The following is a 23,421-nucleotide window of genomic DNA, read 5'->3' as shown; positions in this document are numbered from 1 at the left end:
TAAAAATCTACTGGTCGCTGTTACGGTGAAAGCTCGACAGGAATGCAAGACTGAAGTAACTAGTGTTGTATATCATCCCAGAAAACAAGCCTTGGCTTGTAAAGATATTTCCAGGTTCTCCCTTTAATACTGGCAGTGCTTTCAAGGTGAGCAGCCAGGCGTGGAGAAATACCCTCCTCTAGCTACAAATCCCAGCACCACATATCAGGGCAAAAACTAATCAACTCTCAGGAAGTGCTGAGAATGGAAAATGTCTGATTCTCCTCTTCCTCTTTGTGCTCCCTTATCACCTTGGTTCCATACTATCCCGTGACTTGAGCTGTGCTTCCTCAGCTTGTTTATCACCACGATGATCACAGTACTCACCAGTGTTTTCTTTGCTTTGAAAATGGTGCCTATTCGCAAGGAAGAGTTATGGAATGAAACATTTTAGTTTAATTCATGTCCTAAAACTTCTGCAATTTTCTCCTGTTTGCAGTGCTCACTTTTTATTCAAAAAGGAGCTAATTTGGAATGGCTTGCCATTTTATTTCAAACATTTAATATTTATGTACTAAACTTTTTTTGTGATAATATTCGTCATACAACATGTGATTACACTCAGAAAGACAAAACTTACTGAAGTAAAACCATCTTGTAAATTAGACAACTGCATTCACATGATGCTTGTCTGTAGATCACAAAGCACTTTGAAAGCAAGGATAAATACCTCTAACCTCTTCTTATACATCGGGTAACTTATTTCTGTTGAATGACTTGTCTTGTGCCATAGTCATGTGCGATGTTGGTAACAAAGTGGCGGACCACATACCCTACTCCTCACACAGTCAGTTAAACCATTGATACTTACAAGTCATTTTAAATATGACTTCAGTAATGGGGAAGAAAATTACATTTAAACTGTAAAAGCCAAGGTCTCTCTGGAGTGAAGAGTAGGAGATGTGAACAGAAGAAAAAAAAAACTCAAACTAGTGAGCTACCCTGAAATTACTGGTGCTTGGGAGTATGCTGAGCACGTACTGAGAAGCTGTGCGCTGACCAGGGTAGGCAGGGTACACAGTTACAAAAATGTAAAGAGTAGGAAGATCGAATTGCACAGCAATACATCACATAGCATGAGGAGAAATCCTGTTCAATTATTATAAGACAGTGGGCCTAAGAGATAACGTGAAATCTTTCTTTTCCTTTTGTCCTAGTGAGCCACTTTGCAAATGGAAGCACTTTCTGTATCTCTTCTTGAAGCATGTGGTTGCATATCTCATTATCCTGCTCCCTCAGATGATAATGTCATCCATCCATTTGAGGGGACATTATTAGCATTCCCTTGGACGACAAAATTCCATTCTCCAGGAGCTCTGATCCCTGCTGGTCATTGGATAAAGCTTTCTTGTCTCATTTCTTTGCACTCACATGGTCCTGGAGAACAGCAGGTGGTTGTTCACTAGTCACCTTTCTGCTATTGACTGTATTTGTACAGCTATATCAGCACCTATATGTTTTTATTCATATCTACTCTAGTGCCTCTACTCATTCCCCTGGAAACCAAATGTTATGTTCTGTTAATTAATTTATTCAGAATTTCTTATTTCCAGCACATATTTTGCAGTTCTTAAGTCTCTCAAAGACAGAGGATAATGGGAATTTATATCCAAATGGAGCTTTATGATAGGTCGCTGTAGTGACATACGAAATGTCAGGTGTTTCAAAATTTTACCTTGACCTGGCAACATCAAGTGTATATAAAGGATTAATTACTTAGGTTTATTGTATTATGTTTATTCCATTACAGTAAAAAGATTGAATATTACATATATAAACCATGATTATTAAAAAGGAATAATAATCAGAATGTTAGATGCTCAAATCTGCATTTCCCTTAATCTCTACTGGGAGATTCAAGAAAATGTATGAAATGCTATGTAATATGTTTGGTGTTTTTATTTTAATTCAAATATTTTAGCACCTTTCACAATATATTAGTTCAGAACTAGTCCTATTTCAGCAGGAACATGACTAATAATATAGCTTGGTCAAGATAACATGCTATTAATCACTTGGGATTTTAAGATTAAGAAGACTTTAAGTTCTCACAATGTGCTCAGGTTTCAGTTAGCAGTAGTAAAATGAAGATAAGATGTTCTTCTTCTTCAAAGTGGTAAGTAAAGACCAGGGAAAGTTAACTGACTTCTCTGTTTTTGAGACAAGTAGTTATATATATTGCTCCCTGACAAGTTGTATTAATAGCACCACCACATGTACTTTTATATCAACATTTCCAGGAGTTTCTATCTCAAATACTGCAATAAATTTAACCTCTGTGGATGGCAAACACCATTTGTAATAGAGCCACGCACTCCAGCTGTGGGAATTTCCCTCCCAAAATGATCAGTTTGAAATAGGCAGCCATTGCCTCTCCATGCCCCCAGTCATGCAGTCTTGTTTGCAAAGTAAAAAGTAATTTCCACTTCTTGGTGAAAACTTGCAAAAGGACATTATGGAACTGGAACGTGGAGATTATTCCTGAAACTAGTGCTTTTCTCCTGTGTGTGACTATCACCAGCCTGTAGGGACTCTACACCTAGAGTTTGCTCACGATCTGATCAGCAACCCACAACACAACATAACAAAGTGTTTCTTGAACAGACTGATTGCTTCATACTATTGTTCATTGAAAAAATGTGTATATTTCAGATATTCTTTTCAATATCTTTTTTTTCTCAGTCAAAATAGAAAAGGACATAACAATATTCAGTGGGCACTTTGAAAGAAATATTTTTAATCAGTTCCAGACTGATATCTTTGAAAGCTAATGGGTTTCCGTAAGAACTGGGAATTTCATAATTAATTTGTCAGAATTTAATAATTAAATTGTCAGTAGTGCTGTTAACACTCAGATTTTCTCCTCTAACTGTCATTCATTATCATTTCCATCCTATAAATCTTTTTCTGTTGAAAGAGAAGAATCATCTTTTTTTTCAGTAATTGACATACATTTTGAAGGTTCAAATATATTGAAGTCTCTGGCACAGTAGAAAAAAAAATATCCAAGTGAGCTACATCAGATAATTAGCACAAGATTTTCGATATTAAAGGTTTACACAACATAAACTCAGAGATTATTTTTTAACAAGAAACACTGCCAACATTTTATTTAGTGTAGTTTACAGTAACCAATAACCATATCTTATTATATCTTATATCTTATCTTACCCACTAGCTCACAACTGTTTGTATACATCTCTCCTATAAATACATTTAAATGTTCAAGAATATTCGTAATATATACAAACATAATAGCTATTAAAATTCTGTACAATCACATAGGGCCTGTTGGAATGTTGTTATTCTTGATTTTTCGGCAATTAAATGTTTGTTTGTTTTTGCTTTTTCTTTTTTTCATCTTGCAGATTTATTTCAAGTATAATGGAAGGTTGTACTGAGGGCAAAATAATGTGCAACATAATAAGGCATTAAACATGTGATCATCTTAGTTGATTGTACAGGGAACTACATGTAGGCAATCCTTTGCTTCATGGACAAAGAAAAATTAACAAGAATTTTTCACATTATTAATGTTTCATATCCAAAACAGTAGTCATGATATATTTTGCTACGTTTTGTGTATTTTGGTTAGTAAATGAAAATAATCTGAAATGCAGTATATTTTGTGTTTGTAGCTTTTCTTTTTTCTTTTTTAGGCAGCCTTGCAACATCTGCATGATTGTAATACATAGTGTAAAATTACTGCAATTTTACCTGTTTGGTTCAGGAAGTCAAAAAGGGATTTAATAAGTAGTAAAATGAAACTAGGAAGGAGCACAAAGGCAGAGTGTATATATTTTGCACTTTTAAATAACCGTTTATAACAAGAGAAGCTATTATAGTACAGTACACTGTAATTCTACTTTCTAGTGATACTCTTGCTATTGTCACTGTATTGTCTTTACGTCTGAATATAAATAGTTTGCACATGCACACACTTCAGAAGTGATTTCTGTAATGGAATATGTGCTCCCTGTTACTGTTATTAACATCCAAGTGCAAAAATTTCCACCAATTTTTTTTTTATAAATTATGATTGTACAGTGTAAATTAGTAAACCAAATATTGTAGCAATGAAGAGATGCACTTTAAAAATGTAAAAGTGTTTATCTCCAAGAGTGTTATTTTGTATAGATGTTTTTGAATAAATAATTTATTCCTCATTGGTGTGGGTTTTTTTCCCTCCCCATTTATAAAATAAATATAAGGGATTTGCTACCAGCTCTTTGAGGTTTTAGATGTTATCATTAGAGATTTGGTGGTTTTCATGCTTTTTGGAATTCAGGTTTTGTAATTGGATCAGTAAAGGACTTATTCATATTTCACCTTCCATTTAATAAGTCATTATTGGCTTGACCTAGCTTCTATGACTAATCTTAGGTGTGATCCAGGATGCACCCTGCAGTTCTTCTCCAGATCAACCAGAGATGGGACCTGGCAACTGCAGCTTCCTCCAGCCACTGAGTGGGGTTTTGGCAATGGAAATGAAGGTATGAAGGGAGGGCTATATAAGCAAGTGCTGTCAGTTTTGGATCAGGACAAGACAGAGTCAGGGTTTGGCCTTTGTGTATAATCTGGAATAAGGAATTAGAAGTATTCTCGCTTCTCATGGTTTCAGTGCAGCCAGCTGAGATTTGTTGAGACACTGGGACTTCAATATGCAACTGATCCAGCACTAAGAGACCAGTGGTGAAATCTTGAACCCAGAGATGCCAATGGCAAAATGTCCTTCAAAGCTGGGCAGAATTCAGATGTGCAATTTGAAATTTCTTGTGTATTTGTTCCTTGACTTTACTAACAGAGGAAAAATGTAGAGACCATCCACATCCAAACAAATATATTGAAATTATACAAAGCATTAGGATCACTACCAACTGTACTAAGCAGATTTTTGGAAGAAAGAACTTCAAAAATGTTTTATAAAACATACATTTTTTCAAATCTTCTAGTCTCTATCTAGCCTCTAAGAAGAAAACAGCTGTACTTCCCAACATGTAGGTGATACCCATATAGTTAACAGTGGAACCATTGACCTGTAGGGACTGTTAACTGTAGAAAGAAATTCTTCCTACAGGAAATAAAAGTTTTTCAATAAGAAGAGAATATATATTCTGAATAAACAATAAAGCCAGAGTTTAAACGTAAATGAAAAGTGAGTAGTAGTAATGGAGCTGAGCTTTCTTTCTTAGGTAATGCCAATATAATGTGATCAAAGACAATCTGTAAGTAGTAAACATTTTTTCAAAGTCACCTCATCTCTCAGTCTTTGAGTCAAGAAATATGCTAGTATCACGAAAGTGCATAGGTATCCAAAGTGAGACTTAGGCAATTAAACTGAAAGTTGAGATAGAAGAAACTACCAAAGGGAAAACTTTTTGTCTATCACCAAATCTGAAGGTTGTAAATCTTGAAAGTTCCTTAATATCTGAAATGTCCAAGTATGCTGGTGTGCTGATGTAGACAGGGGACAAAAAAATAGGAGGAAGAATGCTTAGTTCAGGGAAAGGCTAGGTGCTATGGTGCACCATAGCAGTCTCTTCATGCAATGAAGTGGCAGCTGCCTTTTCTGTTAAGTATGTACTTCCAGGTGGGGGTATGGAGAATGACTCCGTTATTTAACTGATTAGAGCACTGGATCCAGAAGTGGGAAATGTTCTTTTTAACATCTCTGCTCACAGTCTGGTGTTTTAGCTTCAGCAGTCCCTGAAGGGGCAGTGCCAGGCTCTGAGCAGCAGCACTGCAGGAAGGAGAGGACAGGGGAACAGACAGCCAGAGCGCTGCATGCTTTTTCGGCAATCACTCCTCTTTCCCTCAGTGTGTCCCTGAGCCCTTGGTTTCACCATCATAGCTCCCTAGATCAAGAGGGTGCTGTGGATGGCAGCACTTCTTGGCCTCACACTGAAGTTGTGTCAGATTTCTTTGGGAGGGAAAGTAAACACACATTAAGGAGCAAGCTTGCGTACCCCGGCAGGAAGGGTGTGTACTGCAGTCATAGTTCCAAGCAATTCTTCTGCTCTTCGTCCAGTGTCTTTGTAATGTAAGATGGGGAGGTGTGAGGAAGGTCTCATTTACATGCAGCTTAAATCGCATTTTGCAATGACATACTGGACTTCCTCACTTCCCTGTGGCAGTAATTGTATTTCTCATGGCAGCTGAGGTAACTGGTTTGCACTAAGTAACATTAACTATTTCAGATGCTTTGTTTTACTGTCATGCTTGGAACTGCAGAGCTGAATTATTTCCTGCAATACTCAGTTCAATAGACAAGAATTCCTACTGATTAGGATTCTTTTGTTCTTATTCTTTTTATACACATTTCTGTTAGCTTTAAACTTTCTATTTTCTCCCACAAAAGAGAACTTTTCTTCACAGTTCCCTTATATTAAACTAGATCATATTCAGTCTTCATTGCAGTCCATGAACTCAGGACTAGTAGTATTGCACCTGACTGAGAAAGGGAATAGGTTTACTTCTAACTACTAAAGAGAAGAGGCTGCCTTCCTTTTCTCCTTAAAGTTGCTCTGACTTTGTTATTCCTTTGCAGCCTTGTTAAATCATTCAGAAGCAGCTTTAGTGCATCTGAGAGGGAATTTCACTTGATGATGTCAAAAGTAGAGCAGGAAGGGCTTAAGACTGCTTGTGTAATATCTGTGATGTCTGTGAGACTTCCATTACAAGAAATACTTATTGCCTGCCTGACATATAGATAGCTATCCTAAAAGCTCACCCAAGAAGCTGCAATAAGCTCAGATTTGCAGAACTTTCTTTTCTTAGGCTGTCATAGGGAAGGGAACTTGTTTTGATTTACACCAAACAGTTTGACAGTGCTACAAAATTACAGCATTTTACCTAAAGCGTATGTGTGGAACTGGCAGGAAGTATTACCTCTTCTTGTTCTTTAAAGCATCCTAAAACTTTCCCTGTTGGAGCAGCTAATCCTAGATATCAGTACCAGGCACATAAAGGATAAGAAGGTGATCAGGAGTAGTCAGCATGGATTCACAAAGGGGAAATCATGCTTAACCAACCTGATAGCCTTTTATGATGGAATGACTGGCTGGGTAGGTGAGGGGTGAACAGTGGATATTGACTACCTTGATTTCAGGAAGGCTTTCTGTGCTGTCTGCCATAACATTCTCACAGGCAAGCAGATGAAGTATGTGCTAGGTAAGCGGACAGTGAGGTGGACTGAAAACTGACTGAAGGGCAGAACTCAGAGGGTTGTGATCAGTGGTGTGAAGCCTAGTTGGAGGCCAGTAGCTACTGTGGTGTACCCCAGGGGTCAGTACTGGGTCCAGTATCGTTCAATTTATTCATCAATGAGCTGGATGATGGAACAGAGTGCATCCTTGGTAAGTTTGCTGATGATACAAAACTGGGAGGAGTGGCTGTGCTGCCATTCAGAGGACCTCAACAGGCTGGAGAGATGGGCAGAGAGGAACCTCATGAAGTTCAACAAAGGGAAGTGCAGAGTCTTGCATCGAGGGAGGAATAACCCCATGCACCAGTACAGGCTGAGGGCTGACCTACTGGAAAGCAGCCCTGCGGAGAAGGACCTGGGAGTCCTGGTGGAAAAGTTGACCATGAGCCTGCAACGTGTCCTTGGGGCAAAGAAGGCCAAGAGCTGGGCTGCATTAGGCAGAACATGCCAGTAGGTCAAGGGAGGTCATCCTTCCCATCTACTCAGCACTGGTGAGACCATATCTGGAGTGCTGTGTCCAGTTCTGGGCTCCCTAGTATGAGAGAGATATGTAACTACTAGAGTGAGTCCCATGAAGGGACACTAAGATGATGAAGTGACTGGAGCATCTCTCAGATGAGGAAAGGCTGAGAGAGCTGGGACTATTCAGCCTGGTGAGAAGACTGAGGGAAGATCTTATCAATGTGTATAAGGGGGGATCAATGCATTTAAATATCTGATGGGAGGGTGTAAAGAGGATGAGGCCAGACTCTTTTCAGTGGTGCGATAGCACAAGAGGCAATGGGCACAAACTGAGACACAGGCAGTTCCATCTTAACATGAGGAAAAACTACTGTGAGGGTGACTGAGCAATGGCACAGGTTGCCCAGAGAGGCTGTGGAGTCTCTTTCCTTGGAGATATTCAAAAGCTGTCTGAACAAGGTCCTGGGCATCCTGCTGTAGATGACCCTGCTTGAGCAAGGGTTTGGACCAGATGATCTCCAGAGGTTCCCTTCCAACCTCAACCATTCTGTGACTCTGTGTTGGATCTGAAGTTGTGGTGGAAATGAGTAGAATGGTTAAGATACCAAAGCGAGGGAAAATAGAGAGAGAGAGACAGGCAGGTAGACAAACAGACAGAGGAGGGGCACAAATAGAGGTTGGAAGGCATGGGAAAGGGTCAGAAAACTGGAAGTAGTAATGTGAACTCAGCAAGAGAGACCTGAGTGAAGACAGTGAAAGATGCGGGTAAGTGAGGAGGGTGAGGAAGCAAAGATGCCCTGGCAAAAGAGGTAGTAATGTCTGTAAGTCTGACAGCGTCTAAGCAATGCTTAGGGTTTAATGGAGTTTGTTCTCCAGACATGAAAGTTGCTTTATCAGATCGCCCTGTCTCAGGGTGATGGGCAGTTTTATTTGTTTCTCTGTTCATAGTTTCTGAAGTCACAATACAGTTTATTATTTCTGTTGAAAGTTTGTTTCTGGGCAAAAAAGAGGACCCTTGCCTGTTTGCTTTGTTGGCAACCCTGGGCTATGCGCCCAGGAGGAAAGGGGAGATTACTCTTTCAACTTTTTGCATTTGGCATACTGAGAAGAGAAGGATGATGCAGGTGAGCATGAAAACAAGATAGAAAAAAACACTGAATAAAGCCGGACCAAAGTGACATCAGAAGGAAACACCTGTCCTGCTGTTGCAGATGATACAGTGTGTTATAAACATAAAATCACTGAAAGTTGCTACAAAAAAGCAAGGTTGGAAGGAATGACCTCCAAAGAGGCTTTTATTTTACTGTTCTCACCAAAAGAATATTTCAATTTTGTCTATTTTCAGAGCTACTGTATTGTAATTTGGGTTCTAATCCAACTCACCTGAGAGATTAACAGCACTCAGTTCAAGGAAAGGGTGAGACAGTTGTACCTCAAAGCTATGGCCAATGTGGGGAACATGGAGAAAAAATGAAACTTGAGGTGGTAAAGGAGCTTAAGGTAAAATACATCTGAAAAGAGAAGAAAGTAATTGGGGGGTTGAACAGAAAATGGTGAGGAAAAGCAGAGCATCTGTCATGGGTACTGAACCCACAGCTGAACCACCAGAGTATAATGGCTTACATATAGAGGGTAGGTGGACACAGGCACATGAAGCGGATTTAAATGGCAGGCCACAACTTTATTTTAACACCCCAAAATTGTATTCAAGTATAACAAATGCCTATTGAGTAACTGTACTCTGACAGCCAGTTCTTACCTATTTCATTCTCTGAAACATATAAAAAGACACTCCTAGATATAGGATGTAACTAATAATACCTCTAATGCACGACCCTTCCCATTGCTATAGGAGATTCCATGTAACTAACCCTGCGTTGTGCCTGTACAGCCTTCCAGCATCTTCTAAAACAGCACCTGACCTCCAGATCTATAAATTATCCAACTGGAAAACTGAGCAAACCAGCCAGTGTGCTGCATAAGGTGAGCCATGCAGTACCGCATTGGGTACTCTCATAGGAAGAGAAAAGGCCACCTTTTTCTGCAGCTATCCTGCTCCCTGACTTCCACACAGAACCTGTGTGCCCCTAGCATCCTTGGAGCTAAACCTAAATATATGCGCATCTACACAAGGGTGTACATACTGGTGCATTTATAGCTTTGTGAACATCTCCTTCCTGGCTCTAAGAGAAACTTCCCAGCATCTGCTGCCCTGAAACCAAGATGAAGCATCTGCTGCACCATTACCCAGCCCCAGCACATGCACTGTTTTAAAAAGAATATTATGGCATAAACAGCGGAGCGCAAAAGTCATCACGAACTTAGGTCCCTGTGGGGCTCTAGCCATCTGCTTGCTAATTACATATACCACAGCCTCGTTGTTGCACAGAAAACAAACATAGCTGCTGGCAGCTTTCTCCTACCATATAATTACTGCTACCAGCACGGGCAGAACTCCAGGAAAGTTATGCCTTTTTCTGCCCATTACTGCTGCCGCTTTTTGCATGTTCCCCCTTAAAAGATACATCTGCTCTCTCTGCCACCTTCTACCTCATTCCAACCTGTTTGCATCTGCCTTTCCTGGCCTGTGCTACTCTCTCTCTCTGACAGTGAAAGCACATCCTATCACCCAAGAAATACCTCCTATGCCATAAGATCTTTGCTCGTATTTAGCTAATGTTGATATGGCAGTATAATACTTAACGCTGGCAACGTTGCTGGTAACCTTGTGTAAAGTGACATTTTTGGTCACTCAGCTAATAAAGCTGTTTTTCTTTGCCTAGAAGGTGAGATCTCAAGAGATGACAGTTAATTCAAAACAGTCAGAGCATATGTCTCCAGTAGACAATCCTCTGAAAAATATGAGACCTTGCTACTCGTCAGAATCCTTCTTTCCTCCCAGAAACACTTCTCGCTCTTCTGCCCTCACAGCTGTCCAACAGTGGCCAGTAGCCCACTATGTTCATCCATTATGGACAGACTTGTGAAGAAATAACCTGTGAGAACGGGCATTGCCTCCCAGTCGCAGGCTGTTATACTCCCAGTCACACTGTGTTATACTGATGGGTAGTCGCACTGTTGCACAGGCATGTAAATGGGATGACATTTTATTGAAGCAAATTCAGGTACTTAGGTGTTATCCAAGTTGGACAGTAACTGAAAAGAAGTTGAACATCTAAACTTCTCTGTGCTTCAGGAAGAAAAGAACATGAATATCAGTACTGGATTTACGCATACTAAGAAAAGCTGCTTGGTGGCATAACATTATTTTATTTTAAAACATATATGAAGATTATAAGCACATTTATATGAGTTATACACAGGACTTTAGACTCTGTTTAATAATATCCACATTTCTCCTCTGCCGGCCTAGGAGTGATTTCATATTTATGGTCCTTCAAAGGTATTACATTATCTTTGTCATATCCCAGACCTTCTACTGGTCCTGTCATATAGTTTATCCTTATTTATGGATGGGAATACCAACCAAATTGATTAATCATATCCTCCTTACACTGCTCTGGAAAGTTCATTTTGTCCCAGGCCATCAGGAATACCTGCACAAGTTATTCTGCGTATTACATGACACAATGCAAGAATTTCAGATACTTCTGTCTTACAGGTTGAAAACATCCAATCATATTGAAAAGTTGAGTAGAAAGGTCTTGTATGTCCTTTTTTTCAGCTAGTTCATGGCTGAAGATCCTTTTGTTACTTCAATACTAGTAAATTAAACCATATCAGAAAATATTCACAGTACGTAATGAAGTATGATTGTCTCTATGGTAAAATTATCAGAATGGTCTCTGGTATAACTTTGGCCCAGGCCAGCTAATGGCCTGCTAAATAATCCCTAGCCACGTCAGAGGAATTAGCATGGGCCAGGGTCTGTTTGCTATAGGCAATTTAGCTATGCTTACCCCAGTTTGAATGATAAGAGATTTCTAATGGTATGAATGAAGGCTATACTGTCCTCTATTAATTTATTGTACAGCAACAGCTTTCCATGCCAGACTGCAGTGTTAGTGTAAGTGTTTTACCGCACAATGTTGGCACCATATGCCAAGGAAAGACACTTTGTCTGGTTCCTCTGGCATAATGAATGTAACGGAGAGGTGCTACCAGCTTCCCAGGGCTGTCTTCCATGTTTGCCTTTTGGATAATAAGTTCTTTCATCTTTGAAGATATTACTAAAAAGTATAATAAAGAGCTGGGTATCAAAATGCTGCAAAATTACACAGTATGAAACATACTATATGCTTACAGCACTTACAGTAATGTAAGTGCATATTTGGAGTGCACTCAGCAGCGCAGTGAAAGCATAAGGTTAAAACTCTTTCTTTGGGCACATGTTGCCACTGTGCTACCAAAAAACATCTACAAATGTTGTTTCCCACCAAAGGACATTTCTCACAGGTCTTTTTTTCTCATTGGTACAAATTCCATTATTTCTGAAGGTGACTGTGGCCTTGTTGGAAAGCAAACAATGTTACTGTTAAACACTTTTGAGCTGGTTAGCATATAGACTCATTTTTTCCATCAGCTAAGAAAGTGCTCCCATGTGCTTCAGGGATCAGCTGAATGACTAAAGAAATGAGGGATACATTGCTAGAAAAACAGACTTAGAGATTTTCCAACTTTGGTATACCTAGCTACATACAAAAATGTGCAGGTGATTTACAGCAATATTGCCTCCACACATGAGCAGACATCAGCTGATCTGCTAGGTAAGACCTTGTCTCAGACTGGCTGTAATAACCAGCTTCCTATGTACCATTATATACCCTGAACTCAGCTGGCAGTTAAAAAAAAAAAAAAAATCAGTCAGCCAGATGGTTGTCACACACTGGCTCACCAGACGCAGCTCCTCACTAGGTGCTGTAGAGCCGGGCAGAAGGCAGGTGCAGGAGCACCAGCTTGGGAAGAGGGCACAGGCAGTGGGAGGTGTTAGTGCCTGGTTGTGGGATGAATGGCGAAAACATAGGAGGAGGTATGAATTTGGTGTCCTACTGTTGCAACGTGTGATGGGAGGTGGAAGAGGAGCAATTCCTCTTCTTTCACACATGCAGAGATATCACAGTACCCAGGCAAATTACATGTCCTGAACAAAGGCATACCCAGGGGCCCAGTGCCCCGTGCAAATTGCTTTCCTCCTTCTCTTTCTTCAGTGTTCACACTTATAACCTCTTTCCATTTCTAATTGTTTTTTCTACTTGGAAGTTGCATTTTATTTCATGGCTGAGGTTGTTTAACTACAATGCAGCTTACAACTATTGTATGTTGTTATGCCTTTGTCTGCAGAATTGCCGAGTTCCTCACTATAGGTTTTTTTTTCCAAGTGTAAATATTCAGCAACATCAAACATCACTTCTCTGCATTTTCTCCCTAAACCAAGCAGTTTTGCTGCCTTAAGCCTCACATCGTTGAGACTTACTCACAGTCTCCAGACCTCAGACGTGGACACAATGAGCCTGTAATAGTGTTGCCAGTTCCATACATAGACACCAGGTCACTTATTGTTGTTAATTTTCCTTTGATGTCTCAGGGATACACATTGGTTTCTCTTGCCAGAGAATTATCCTGAAAAGTCTGTTGAATTTGTCTGTGATTCCTTTATATTTTTTAATTTTTTTTTCTGAATCACAGTTTTCCAGGAGTCTCCCATCATGTCTGGATAATCCACATAATTTGTTTTGAAAGACATTACCTTATATTCATCTGCATTAATATCATTTTGTTGGATTTCTCAGTCTACCACAGTATCTAATCTTTATTTTGTATTATTTCAAATATGGAGGCTTAAGTGAAAAATGTATTATTTTGTTGTGACTATCTCTGTGTAGTTATGGATAGATAGATATTTAAAACCTCTTTTTCCTGTTCCTTCAATTATTTGCTAACCTCTGCTTAATCTTTTATGAAGTGTTGATTTTCCTTAATATTCATTTAAATAATTGTTTTCGTTCTTGTTATTATTTACTATTTAATGCTACATGCTTGATAATTCTCATGTTCCTTTTCATCTAAATGTTTCAATACAAATGAGAAAGCTGTAACATCTCTTGTTTGTTCAGTCTGAGAATTTTCTGAGATGTACTTTAAGGTAGCTACAGAGTGCTTCAAACTCAGCAGCGCATTAAAAATAACAACTCTAGTTTTGTGGAACCTTGAGATGACATGACGTCAAATAGCCAGGCTGTTTTTATTACTCAGTAAGGCTTACTTGAACACAAAATGTCCCAGAGACTGGCTGCTGTGTGACCCCTTAATATCAGTGCTTGTGAAGAATGTTTCATTTAACTTCTTCAGATCATTTACTTTCCTGATTTGTGACAGACTAATGAAAATTTGGAGATTAATTCAGGAGCATGCACATTTGCTGGAGTGAATATGAACTTGGATGAAAATAGTTCAAGAGTATCTCATTAGATTTAAAATGTGTTTTTCAATTAACAAAATGTGATTATAATGTAGGATGTGCCTAGTGAACAATCCATCTAATGAGCTGGTGGCCATCCTGAGATTCTTGTGTTGCTTGACTTACTGAATAAAAGTCTAATTTTTCACTGGCTGTTTGTTTCCCTTTATTACCTCTTTCTCCAAACTGCTTGACAATGTCATTGCTCTAAGGATTTCTTACTGTGCTACCATTATCTTAATCTTTAAATAAATCAAAAAATTAATTAAAAATGAAATAATAAATTTGGAAAGCCAATGCCACACTTGGGAAAATGCAGCCTTCCAGGCAATCCGCTGGAGCAGACCACTAGGAAGCATTTAAGTGTGAGGAATTCCAGCTCTGCTACCCAAAGTTATTGGAGTGTTTGTGCCCATGGAGGGGCTTTAACATCACAGTCTTGACAACTCTAATGCCTAATTTTGGGAAAGCTAGCCACCCTACCAAAATCCAGGTACTCAGATTCTTTGCACACTGTAGAGAGAAAATAAGGCTTTTCAGAACAGGATGTACAAGTGCCATCACACCAACCCACCTAAGCCAGCTAATAAGAACTGCTGAGAACAGAGGTATACCAAAAAACACACTTCAGGGATAGCACCTGGGCTGTTCACTGCAAGGCAGCCTCTCCTCCGACCTGGATTCTCAGCTCCTGTCCTTTTGTTGGTGTCCATGTTCTTTTCTTGAGGGCTTTGCCTGAGCCACCTCTTTTCTTTCTTTCAAATGATGGGTATCGAATGAAAGCATTGCTGGTGCTTCGTTTTTATGCTGTAACTTAGTTGTGAAGCAGGAGGTGGAAGGCAGTGGCCCAGTTCCTACTATTATCAGAGGAACTTCTGACATGAGACATCCATGCATTTTACTATTGCAAAGCTCTTCAAAAGCAAGACAAGGACATTTCCCAAGCAGGAGCACTTTGAGTGTGGCAGTGAATCACTCAGCATTGGCATCTCCTAACCCTCCCTCTGTGTTCTTAAATCCACCTGTAGATTTGCCCTGAACCACACTGATAGCCTCATCCATTTGCAGTTTGCAAGTAAATACTAAAATGCACCTGCCATAATTGTATTATGTGATCATTTCTTTTATTTTCCTAAATCAATTTTTATTCCTGTTCAGCTGCAAATGATGCTTGTTACTTTGTTAGTATCTGATCAGCTTTTTGGCTCCATGACATATGGTGCATCTACTCAGCATCCTTAAACCTGTGCCATCAACTTCATTGTGTGACACCTCTGCAGTACCTGCAAGATGTCAAGAGATTGTAAGCAGGCAGAAATATTGAACTTGCCATTAAAAATGGTCTGTTTGAAAAGACTGAATTTGGTCTGAAATCAGTGCTTTATCAAGAGGTTATTTTTCCATCTCATTTTAAAAAGTAAAGTTTTTGTGATTCAAGCCAGTGAACTTCAGACATCCTATAGCAGTAAAAAATGTTCAGCCATTCCACATCCTTCTACATAAGTCATAATTTTCTCTTTACATAAGGCAGAGTTTTCAAACAGTGATATGCTGGGTTGGCATAAACTAAGACATGAAGAACTGAGTGGGCTCTCCTCTGTGGCAGAATCCACCTCTACAGACTCTTGTTCAGCATTTATACTTTCTGTAATTTGAGTATTAAATATTGTTTACTTGTATGAGGTATAATGCCAATTTGGGTTGAAATCAGCATTTAGCAAGACAATATTATGTTCTGTGCATTGATTCAGTTAATGCTCATTGAAATGAAATAATCCCAGATTTTTTTTAATATTATATTCCACCTGATTCTGAGAAAAAAATAATTTACCTAAGAAAGTAATATTAACATTAATATCTAATTAGCAAGTTCTATCAATCTTACTCATGCTCAAGACAAAGCTTTTAACCAGAGGAAATAGAAAGTTGCCCTAAGGCTGGGAAAATGTATCCTTATTCTTATAGAAGATACATTTTCCCAACCTTAGGACAACCTTTCTTCTCCTAGACAGGCAAAGGCAGAGAAAATATTTTAGAGAACAAATATAGCATCTGGACAACCAGGAACGGAGTCATCCAGATGGATAAATAGTTTATTCAGTCACAGGCCAGTCCACCACACTCTTCCACGTCAGCAAACTGCCTATTCCTTCTTTGAGTTTACTTCTTGCAGCAGTACAGAGCAGGACAGAGTTGCTCACAGAAACTCTTCCCTTCCTTCTTTGCTTACAATGCTCATTGCTACTCTGGGTGCTGTTGGTTACTGTAGGCACACGGTTAGTTATCTGCTGGCCTACTTCAGTTTGTTTCCTGACTTTTTTTGGTTATATTTTTTAATTATGTGACAATAGTTTAATTACAGAGCCCAAGCCAAATGAAATAACTCCTCCTCCCCTCCCCCCAAATTATATTATTCAGTCTCTTATAAAAAGATAGGACTCATACCTGAACTATTAAACCATTGTACATAAGTGTATTTTTTCATTTATTATCTATTCTTTAGTTTAGAACAGCTACACATACCGATTAAGCCAAACTTCAAGTCTGCACATAGGCCATAGAGAATTAGACCTAAGAGCCATTTAGCCTTGTATTTTGCATTTGACACAGACCAACAGTTGCTGCTGAGTGAAGACTGTTAAAAAGGACAAGTAAAATTCCAGCCTTAGCCAATTTGTGATTCAGGGACTTCCTGACACAAGTCTTTTATTTCATAGCCCTTGACTATATTTTTCTACCACAAAACTGTCAAAACATTTTTATGAATTCACTTGAACTTTTATCACCAAAACTTCTTGATTCAAATTGTTCCACCATTTAACTATGTGTTGTATAAATAATTACCTCCTTTTTTTTGTTTTCAGACTGCCACCCACATGTCCCTTAGTTCTGTACTGTAACAGATAGTAAATAATCATTACCTATTCACCTTCTTTATGCTACTCATGGTTTCACAGACCTCTGCAAGGTCTTCTCTAACTAAAAGGAATAATGGCAAAAAAAATATTCTGTGTAAAATGGAATTCATTCTGGGAAAAAGAAATGCTTACTGTGACTAGAAGTCATGGTGTTATTGAGTCATGGAGAAATCCTACTAATTTGGTCTCTCCTTGTAAACTATTTTCATGCACTTCTTCCTTGCATTTTTGACTTGGTGACATTTTGCTGGACTAAATAGGATGAGAGTAACTGATAGTATTTGTATGATATTAAGTTGGAACTTCAGCAAAATTACCTCTATTGGAGTACTGTATAGCTAATTGCACTTTTTGCCTCTCCTCTTGTAAAAGAGTGTTCATGGAATTTTAGTAGCTGGAAGAGAACAGAGACTATTTTTTCTATCCCAGATTAAGCATCTATATTAAAAGTGTCCTTCACACCTTGCCAGAGCCCAGGATTGCCACTAAATGCTACAAAATAGTATAATCTGCTATCAAAAATAGTTCCTACGGCTGCACAGATTTGGCTTGGAAGTCTCTCATTCTAACCCAACGCTTGTAAGAACCGACAGTGCCTCAGACAGCCTGGTAGGGCTGCAGGCTGTTACAGTGCAAGTGTAGGAGTAGTTTCGAGATTACAGAAATGTGTCTGTTCCCTGTATCAAGCTTTGTTTGAAAAGCATAATATTTTACATGAGAACTAATTTCTCTGAATACCTATCTGAGTAGGACTGCAGAAATCCATTTGAGTAAATAATCCCAAATTCTGTCATTTTTTATCTCTTTATTGACTACTCAAAGATTTACTTTAGAGGTCTTTAACTTTTAAGAACAGAAACAGATATGTAGTACTGTTCTTCATATGCAGATTCAAATCTTTAAAAGAAAAAAAATAGCAATAATATAACAAATTGGATGAGCCACTTACTTACTTTAAAACTTTAATTTTAATATTGTTAACCATTAAGGTCTACTGCTGTTTTCCTTACCTGTGGGATTTAATATAAGAATATTTTTATGTACTTGAAACTTGCCTTGTATTTCATGTTTAGATAGGCACTGCAGTTTTACTGTTGGACTGACACTCTTTCTGCAGATAGAATGGCTGAAGTTAGATAACTGATATAAACACCCCTCCCCAAAAAAGGACACAACCAGCAAGAAAGATGTTCATCCAAATTGTCTGCACTGACAGGTAGACAATATATGATTCCTGGATTCAGAAAATCAAGGTTGTTCTTACGCCATTATATTTTGCCCTCTTAATTCTCTTTCAGTGTATGCCAGTGGCAGAATAATGAACGAGTTCCAGTGAGAATGGGAATAGAAATTTCATCTGTGTAAATTGGTCCAGTGTAATCAAGACTCCCATGCTTCCTAACTAAAATTGTGTTGGAGTGTCAAGGGAGAGTTAGCAATTAGACTCTTAAATAAAAATCAGAAGTTATGATACAGACTGTATTTATACAATCAAAGAAAAGAAACACAAAATATATGCTGCCATTCAAATATTCCCTCACAGAGCAGTTTACTGCCTATGACCATTTATAGTCTTTTGTTGGTGAATAATTCAACCTCAAACAGCGAACAAAGGTTATGGGTCTTATTTAAACAAACCTTGATGTAGGTAAATTCTTTTTGTACTTAATGAGAATGCTTTGATTTTTGACCATGAAACTACAAAGAAAATCAGACCATGAAAGTACAAAGAAAATCAGACCTGTTCTCCACATTAAGAAATCCCCTCAAGTCTCAGAGGTAACCTGTGATACTTGTGAAGTATACAAAAGGATACAGTTCAAAGCTCTTTATTCTGGTAGGTATTTGGAATGGATCTGCTTTTCTTAATGACTTGCTGTGCCATGGAGGAAGTCAATCATCTTCTTTATATTCTGTTGTATGAGGAACCAGCTTTAAAAGATTTACAAATTGGAATTGTCTGAGAGAGATATTGTAAGTTTAACTCCTTGTCTACATTCTTGAAAGCCCCCAAATAAGTTGCACAAAAACTACTTTCTTAATAGGCGTCTGTTTATCTCTACTCTGCATGCTTTTCACCCAAGTCTGCTCACCTTTGCAGGCAACAGGATTACAGATGATAGTCCTTAACTGCTTTGTTATTATTATACTCTATAATAATGAAAATAATGATGATGATGAAGAAGATGATGATAATAATAATAAGGGAGATTTGCCACCAATCAGTTCACATGTTTTTAGGTTTTCTTCACCAACACATACCATAGCCACAAGCTCCAGGGTGGCTCGGCTGCCAAGCCCTTACTTTGCTTATCACCCATTGCACAGATCAAAACACTGATCTTTGGCTCCACCTTGTGATTTGTCTGTCAAGACCAACGGAGTTGGAATGAGGCAATCCTCAATTCCCATTTTAGGTCTGATTTTCATTCCTCTATCTATATTGGAATGGGAAAAAATACTCAGTTAGATCCTGTAGGTCAAAATATTGACTTCAAAAGAAGCAATAAGGGTAAAAAAGTAAATAAAAATAAATATGCTTAGAAGTATAAATTAAAGTATCCAAAAGAAGAAAACACAATAAACTAAGAAGTGCTACAAAGAAGTTGGTGGGTAGCTTGCGGATCATCCACAGAGTTTGTAGGTCATTTTGGTAAAGCACTAATGCTAGAACAAATAAAATATGATACAAAGTTGCCCCCTTGATCAGATGTATTGACAAAGCGAATTACTGAAAATTGTAGCCAGAATGTACTTTAGTACATAACATAGCAATATTTTTTTTCTTTAGCTGAACATTTCTCTTTGCTTATCCTTAAAAAAAATTCTCGTGTCAGAAATATCAAACTGGCTGCACAGGTAGCTCTCGGTTCATTAGCAGGACAAAAAAAGAAACAAACCAAGCATTTACGTCACTTTCTGCGTTGTGAACATACTGATGCCAAAAGGATTTTGAAATCATTTGCACTTTTACAGCTTGATTGAGCACCAGTGTGCAAAGTTGGTACTGTAGGCTGGGCCCCTAGAAAGTGCTTCACTTTCATATTTCAGAAGAGTTACTGCCATCGATAAAGTACAGAACTGCAGAAGATAATCTCCTCAACAGAGAAAAGGTCAGATTGTGAAACTTTTAATTGAAATTTTCTAGATGAAATTCATCATGTAGACTCATTAAATGTAAAAGGAAGGGTTGTTTTCAACATTCAGTTTGCTGGGCCATATTGCTTCCCTGAATTTTTAGTATTGATTTGTTAATTTTTTATGCTGATAAAATGCAGAGCTTGAAATATTTTAAATCTTTCAAACTCTGCTCAGCATAGTGCATTTAAAAAATATTACCACTTGGATAGTTTAAATATATTTGCTTTGCTGTAATAATCACCACAAAACCGACACAATGAAATGGCAAATGTAGTTCTTATTGCCGTGTGAGCATATTCATTGTGATACCACAGCAATACACGGTTCGGACTATAGGTGGGTTTGATCATGTTAATGCACAGGAAAGTTCAAAATGGATAGTAAGCTACTGCTGAATTTTAATATGTAGGTTAAGTGTTGCTAATATTTTCAGAACATAATATGCTATAAATGTGTTTTATCTCCCGATGCTGCAAGTTTCTGAAAATGGAAAAAGTAATAAGGCAGAAAAAAAAAGTGAGATAAAATTATTTTTACAAATTAATGTTTTGATTTTCAAAAAGTATTAGAACATGTGACAATAAATCTAATCTAAAAGTCAAATTTACCATATACTGGAAATTATTTATTCTTTTTTATTACTCAGGACAAGAAATTCATTTTGTTAACAATTATATTTTCTTTCTTGTAGATGAGAGTGTTCATTATTTTGGGAATTTCAGCAGCTATAGCCTTCACAGCTGTTTTTTTTTCTTTCCTTCAGATAGACAAAGATATCCGCTTTGGTAAGTAGCAGATAAAACACATGTTAATTTTTTTTAGCTTTTAGTGTTAAGCTAAAATGCACTGCAATGGGTCTGCAGACAGGTTAGCAATGGAAGTTTAGCTGAATCTCTTTTTTTGTGCAAAATGTACTCTGACTTCTGTGAGAATTATTCCATGGGTGTTTTCCATGGAAAAAAAATGCAGCTTCCTAACTTCAGAAAGGAAAACTTTGTATGTTTAACATATCTGAATTATATATTCTTTGACTAGGAGTGGTTTTACTCTCTTAGTGACATTCATGTATCAGAGGCAATGTTTACAAACCTTACTCAATTTCTTTCCTGGGGTGGCAGTCGTTGCATTTAGGCTTGAGTCAGGTGCCGCAGGGTCTCCTACCCAGCACCCTGCTCTCGGCCCCAAAGGATGCGGCTCTCTGCCAGCCCGCTGTCTGCCGCCCTCTCTGCACAGGGGGAGATTTCGGAGCATCACAACTTGCAGTAGTGCCTGTGTTCAGGCAGCAGAAGCTTGGACTTCTGGTCTATTTAATTTGCATCTACTAAATCAAAATCATTGAGATCTAGTAGACTAGAAATACAGTGGATACTAGATTGAACCAAAATTCTAAGAAAAGAATTCTGCAGAGACTGAAATCAGAGTAAAATAGGGCAGAGAGAATGAAGAACCAGGATTTTTCTATCTTTACATCCCCTTAATTGATTGTATAGCTGTTGATACGATTAAGAAGAGAAAATTCTTGAGAATGTTTTCACTTAAAGTTAGTGTTTAATCACAAATAAAATAAAATGAGATCCAAGATTAAAAAAAAAAAAAAATGAACCAACCCCCAAGCTGTTATTTCAGACAGGAAATCTTTTCCTGACCATCACTGTGAGAGAGGAGGTCAGAACTGTTTTCCATAGTGGATTCACTATTTGATGCTTTCATATGAATTGTTCGAGAGGACATGGAATAAAACAAGGTAACGATGTTGTATGTTAGTTAATGAATAACTATATTCATAAAGTTATATGAATATAAAATGAATATATATGGGCTGTAAATAAATGTAATATATGAACTAGATATGGTTCTTATTTACAGTAAGTGCCCATTGGCCTTATTGGAACAATACAAAATAATTTTTAGTACAGCATCTTTTGTAATAAAACTGCATTTTTGAAAATACCAAAAAGTACCAAAATCATACTTCTCAGTAAAAAAAGAAAGAAGCCAGTGGAATTCAAGTATAGCACACGGATCTTGTGGTTTAGATCAAAGTATAAATCAATACCACATGATCAGCAATGCTTTGAGCACAATATATTTCTCAGAGATAAACCCGTAAAAGTAATTAACAATCCTGCAACATTAAAATTCTAAAAGAGCAAGCCATCGTGCAGCCTATAAAGATCAATCTTGCTTTTTAATATAGACTCAAAAACATTTTCAGAGACTCTTGCTAAGAGATGAGGAGCAGTCTTTCCCCTCTTTATATACAGTTTCAAATGCAATAGAAATCTGAATGATAACATTAAATGAATCATATAAGTTTTCTAATCAAATACAGGGGAAAGAAAGATCTATTCCTATATTTAGATGCTGAGAATATCTTTGATAGACTGAAGGAGAATATTATCCCTCATCACACTTATTATTTTCCCTTTAGCTGAGCACCTGATTCAAAAAACACATCACAGAAATAGTGCAACACAGACTACAGTTAAAATATTACACCTGAAATTACACTGTATATAAATGATCAGCTATTGATTGCTAGCAAGTTAGTACTATTTATGATTTACTTTCTGAGAAAAAAAGTATTCAGTGATATATAAAGCTATAATATTACAGTATATTTGAAGCATCAATTGCAAGTCATTAGGAACCTATAATTAAAAGGTTGCCATGTATTTTGAGTTTCTGTGCATTAAACAAATACTGTACTGAGAAAGCAATATTTCTCCAAGTCTTCATCAGCTGCATTTGAAATTAATTTTTCTTATTTTAAATCTGAAGATCTCCTGAACTGAGGGAAAAGTTATGTTTTATATGACTAACTGCAACAGTGGCAGTACTTTATTAGTTGGCAAAACCTAGTAGGTTTTAGGTCCTATTAATATGGGTTCCTCCCCCCCCCCCCCCCCCCCACCAAAATCCTCTAGAATTCTAACAGGGATTATTTTATTCTTATTTTTTTAAAAAAATCCCTGGTGCAAAAGGAAAGTTTTCCATTTATTCATTTTTGAATGGGGAATTCATGACTAGAAATTTGGCAGCAGAATGCTAGGTGTGGCTCCCTGCCCTATTGGCTGATAAACTGGGGCAATCCCAGGAAATACAGTTGGAAATTAAACCACTGGCTTTTAAACATAAGCACCACTGATTTGTTTAATATAAACTAGACTAGAGGAATAAATCAGTACAGCTAATATGCAGTTATGAGGTTCAGATATCCCTTCCCATCAAACGTGGAT

The 23,421-nt window shown here is 37.8% G+C and overlaps 1 protein-coding gene across 1 annotated transcript in view; it reads left to right on the top strand.

Annotated features, from left to right (window-relative positions):
* The first annotated feature begins 20,826 nt into the window (after positions 1–20,826).
* The window catches only part of TPO (thyroid peroxidase), a 47,229-nt gene continuing 44,634 nt past the window's right edge, over positions 20,827–23,421 (top strand). Inside the window, exon 1 of the mRNA XM_064508517.1 lies at positions 20,827–20,967. Within this exon, the coding sequence (XP_064364587.1) occupies positions 20,874–20,967 (94 nt within the window). The 5' untranslated portion in view covers positions 20,827–20,873. The remainder of the gene's footprint in view (positions 20,968–23,421) is intronic.

The sequence above is a fragment of the Dromaius novaehollandiae genome, chromosome 3 (assembly GCF_036370855.1).
Source record: "Dromaius novaehollandiae isolate bDroNov1 chromosome 3, bDroNov1.hap1, whole genome shotgun sequence".
NCBI classification, from domain to species: domain Eukaryota; kingdom Metazoa; phylum Chordata; class Aves; order Casuariiformes; family Dromaiidae; genus Dromaius; species Dromaius novaehollandiae.
This window is presented reverse-complemented; position numbering and strand designations above follow the sequence as displayed.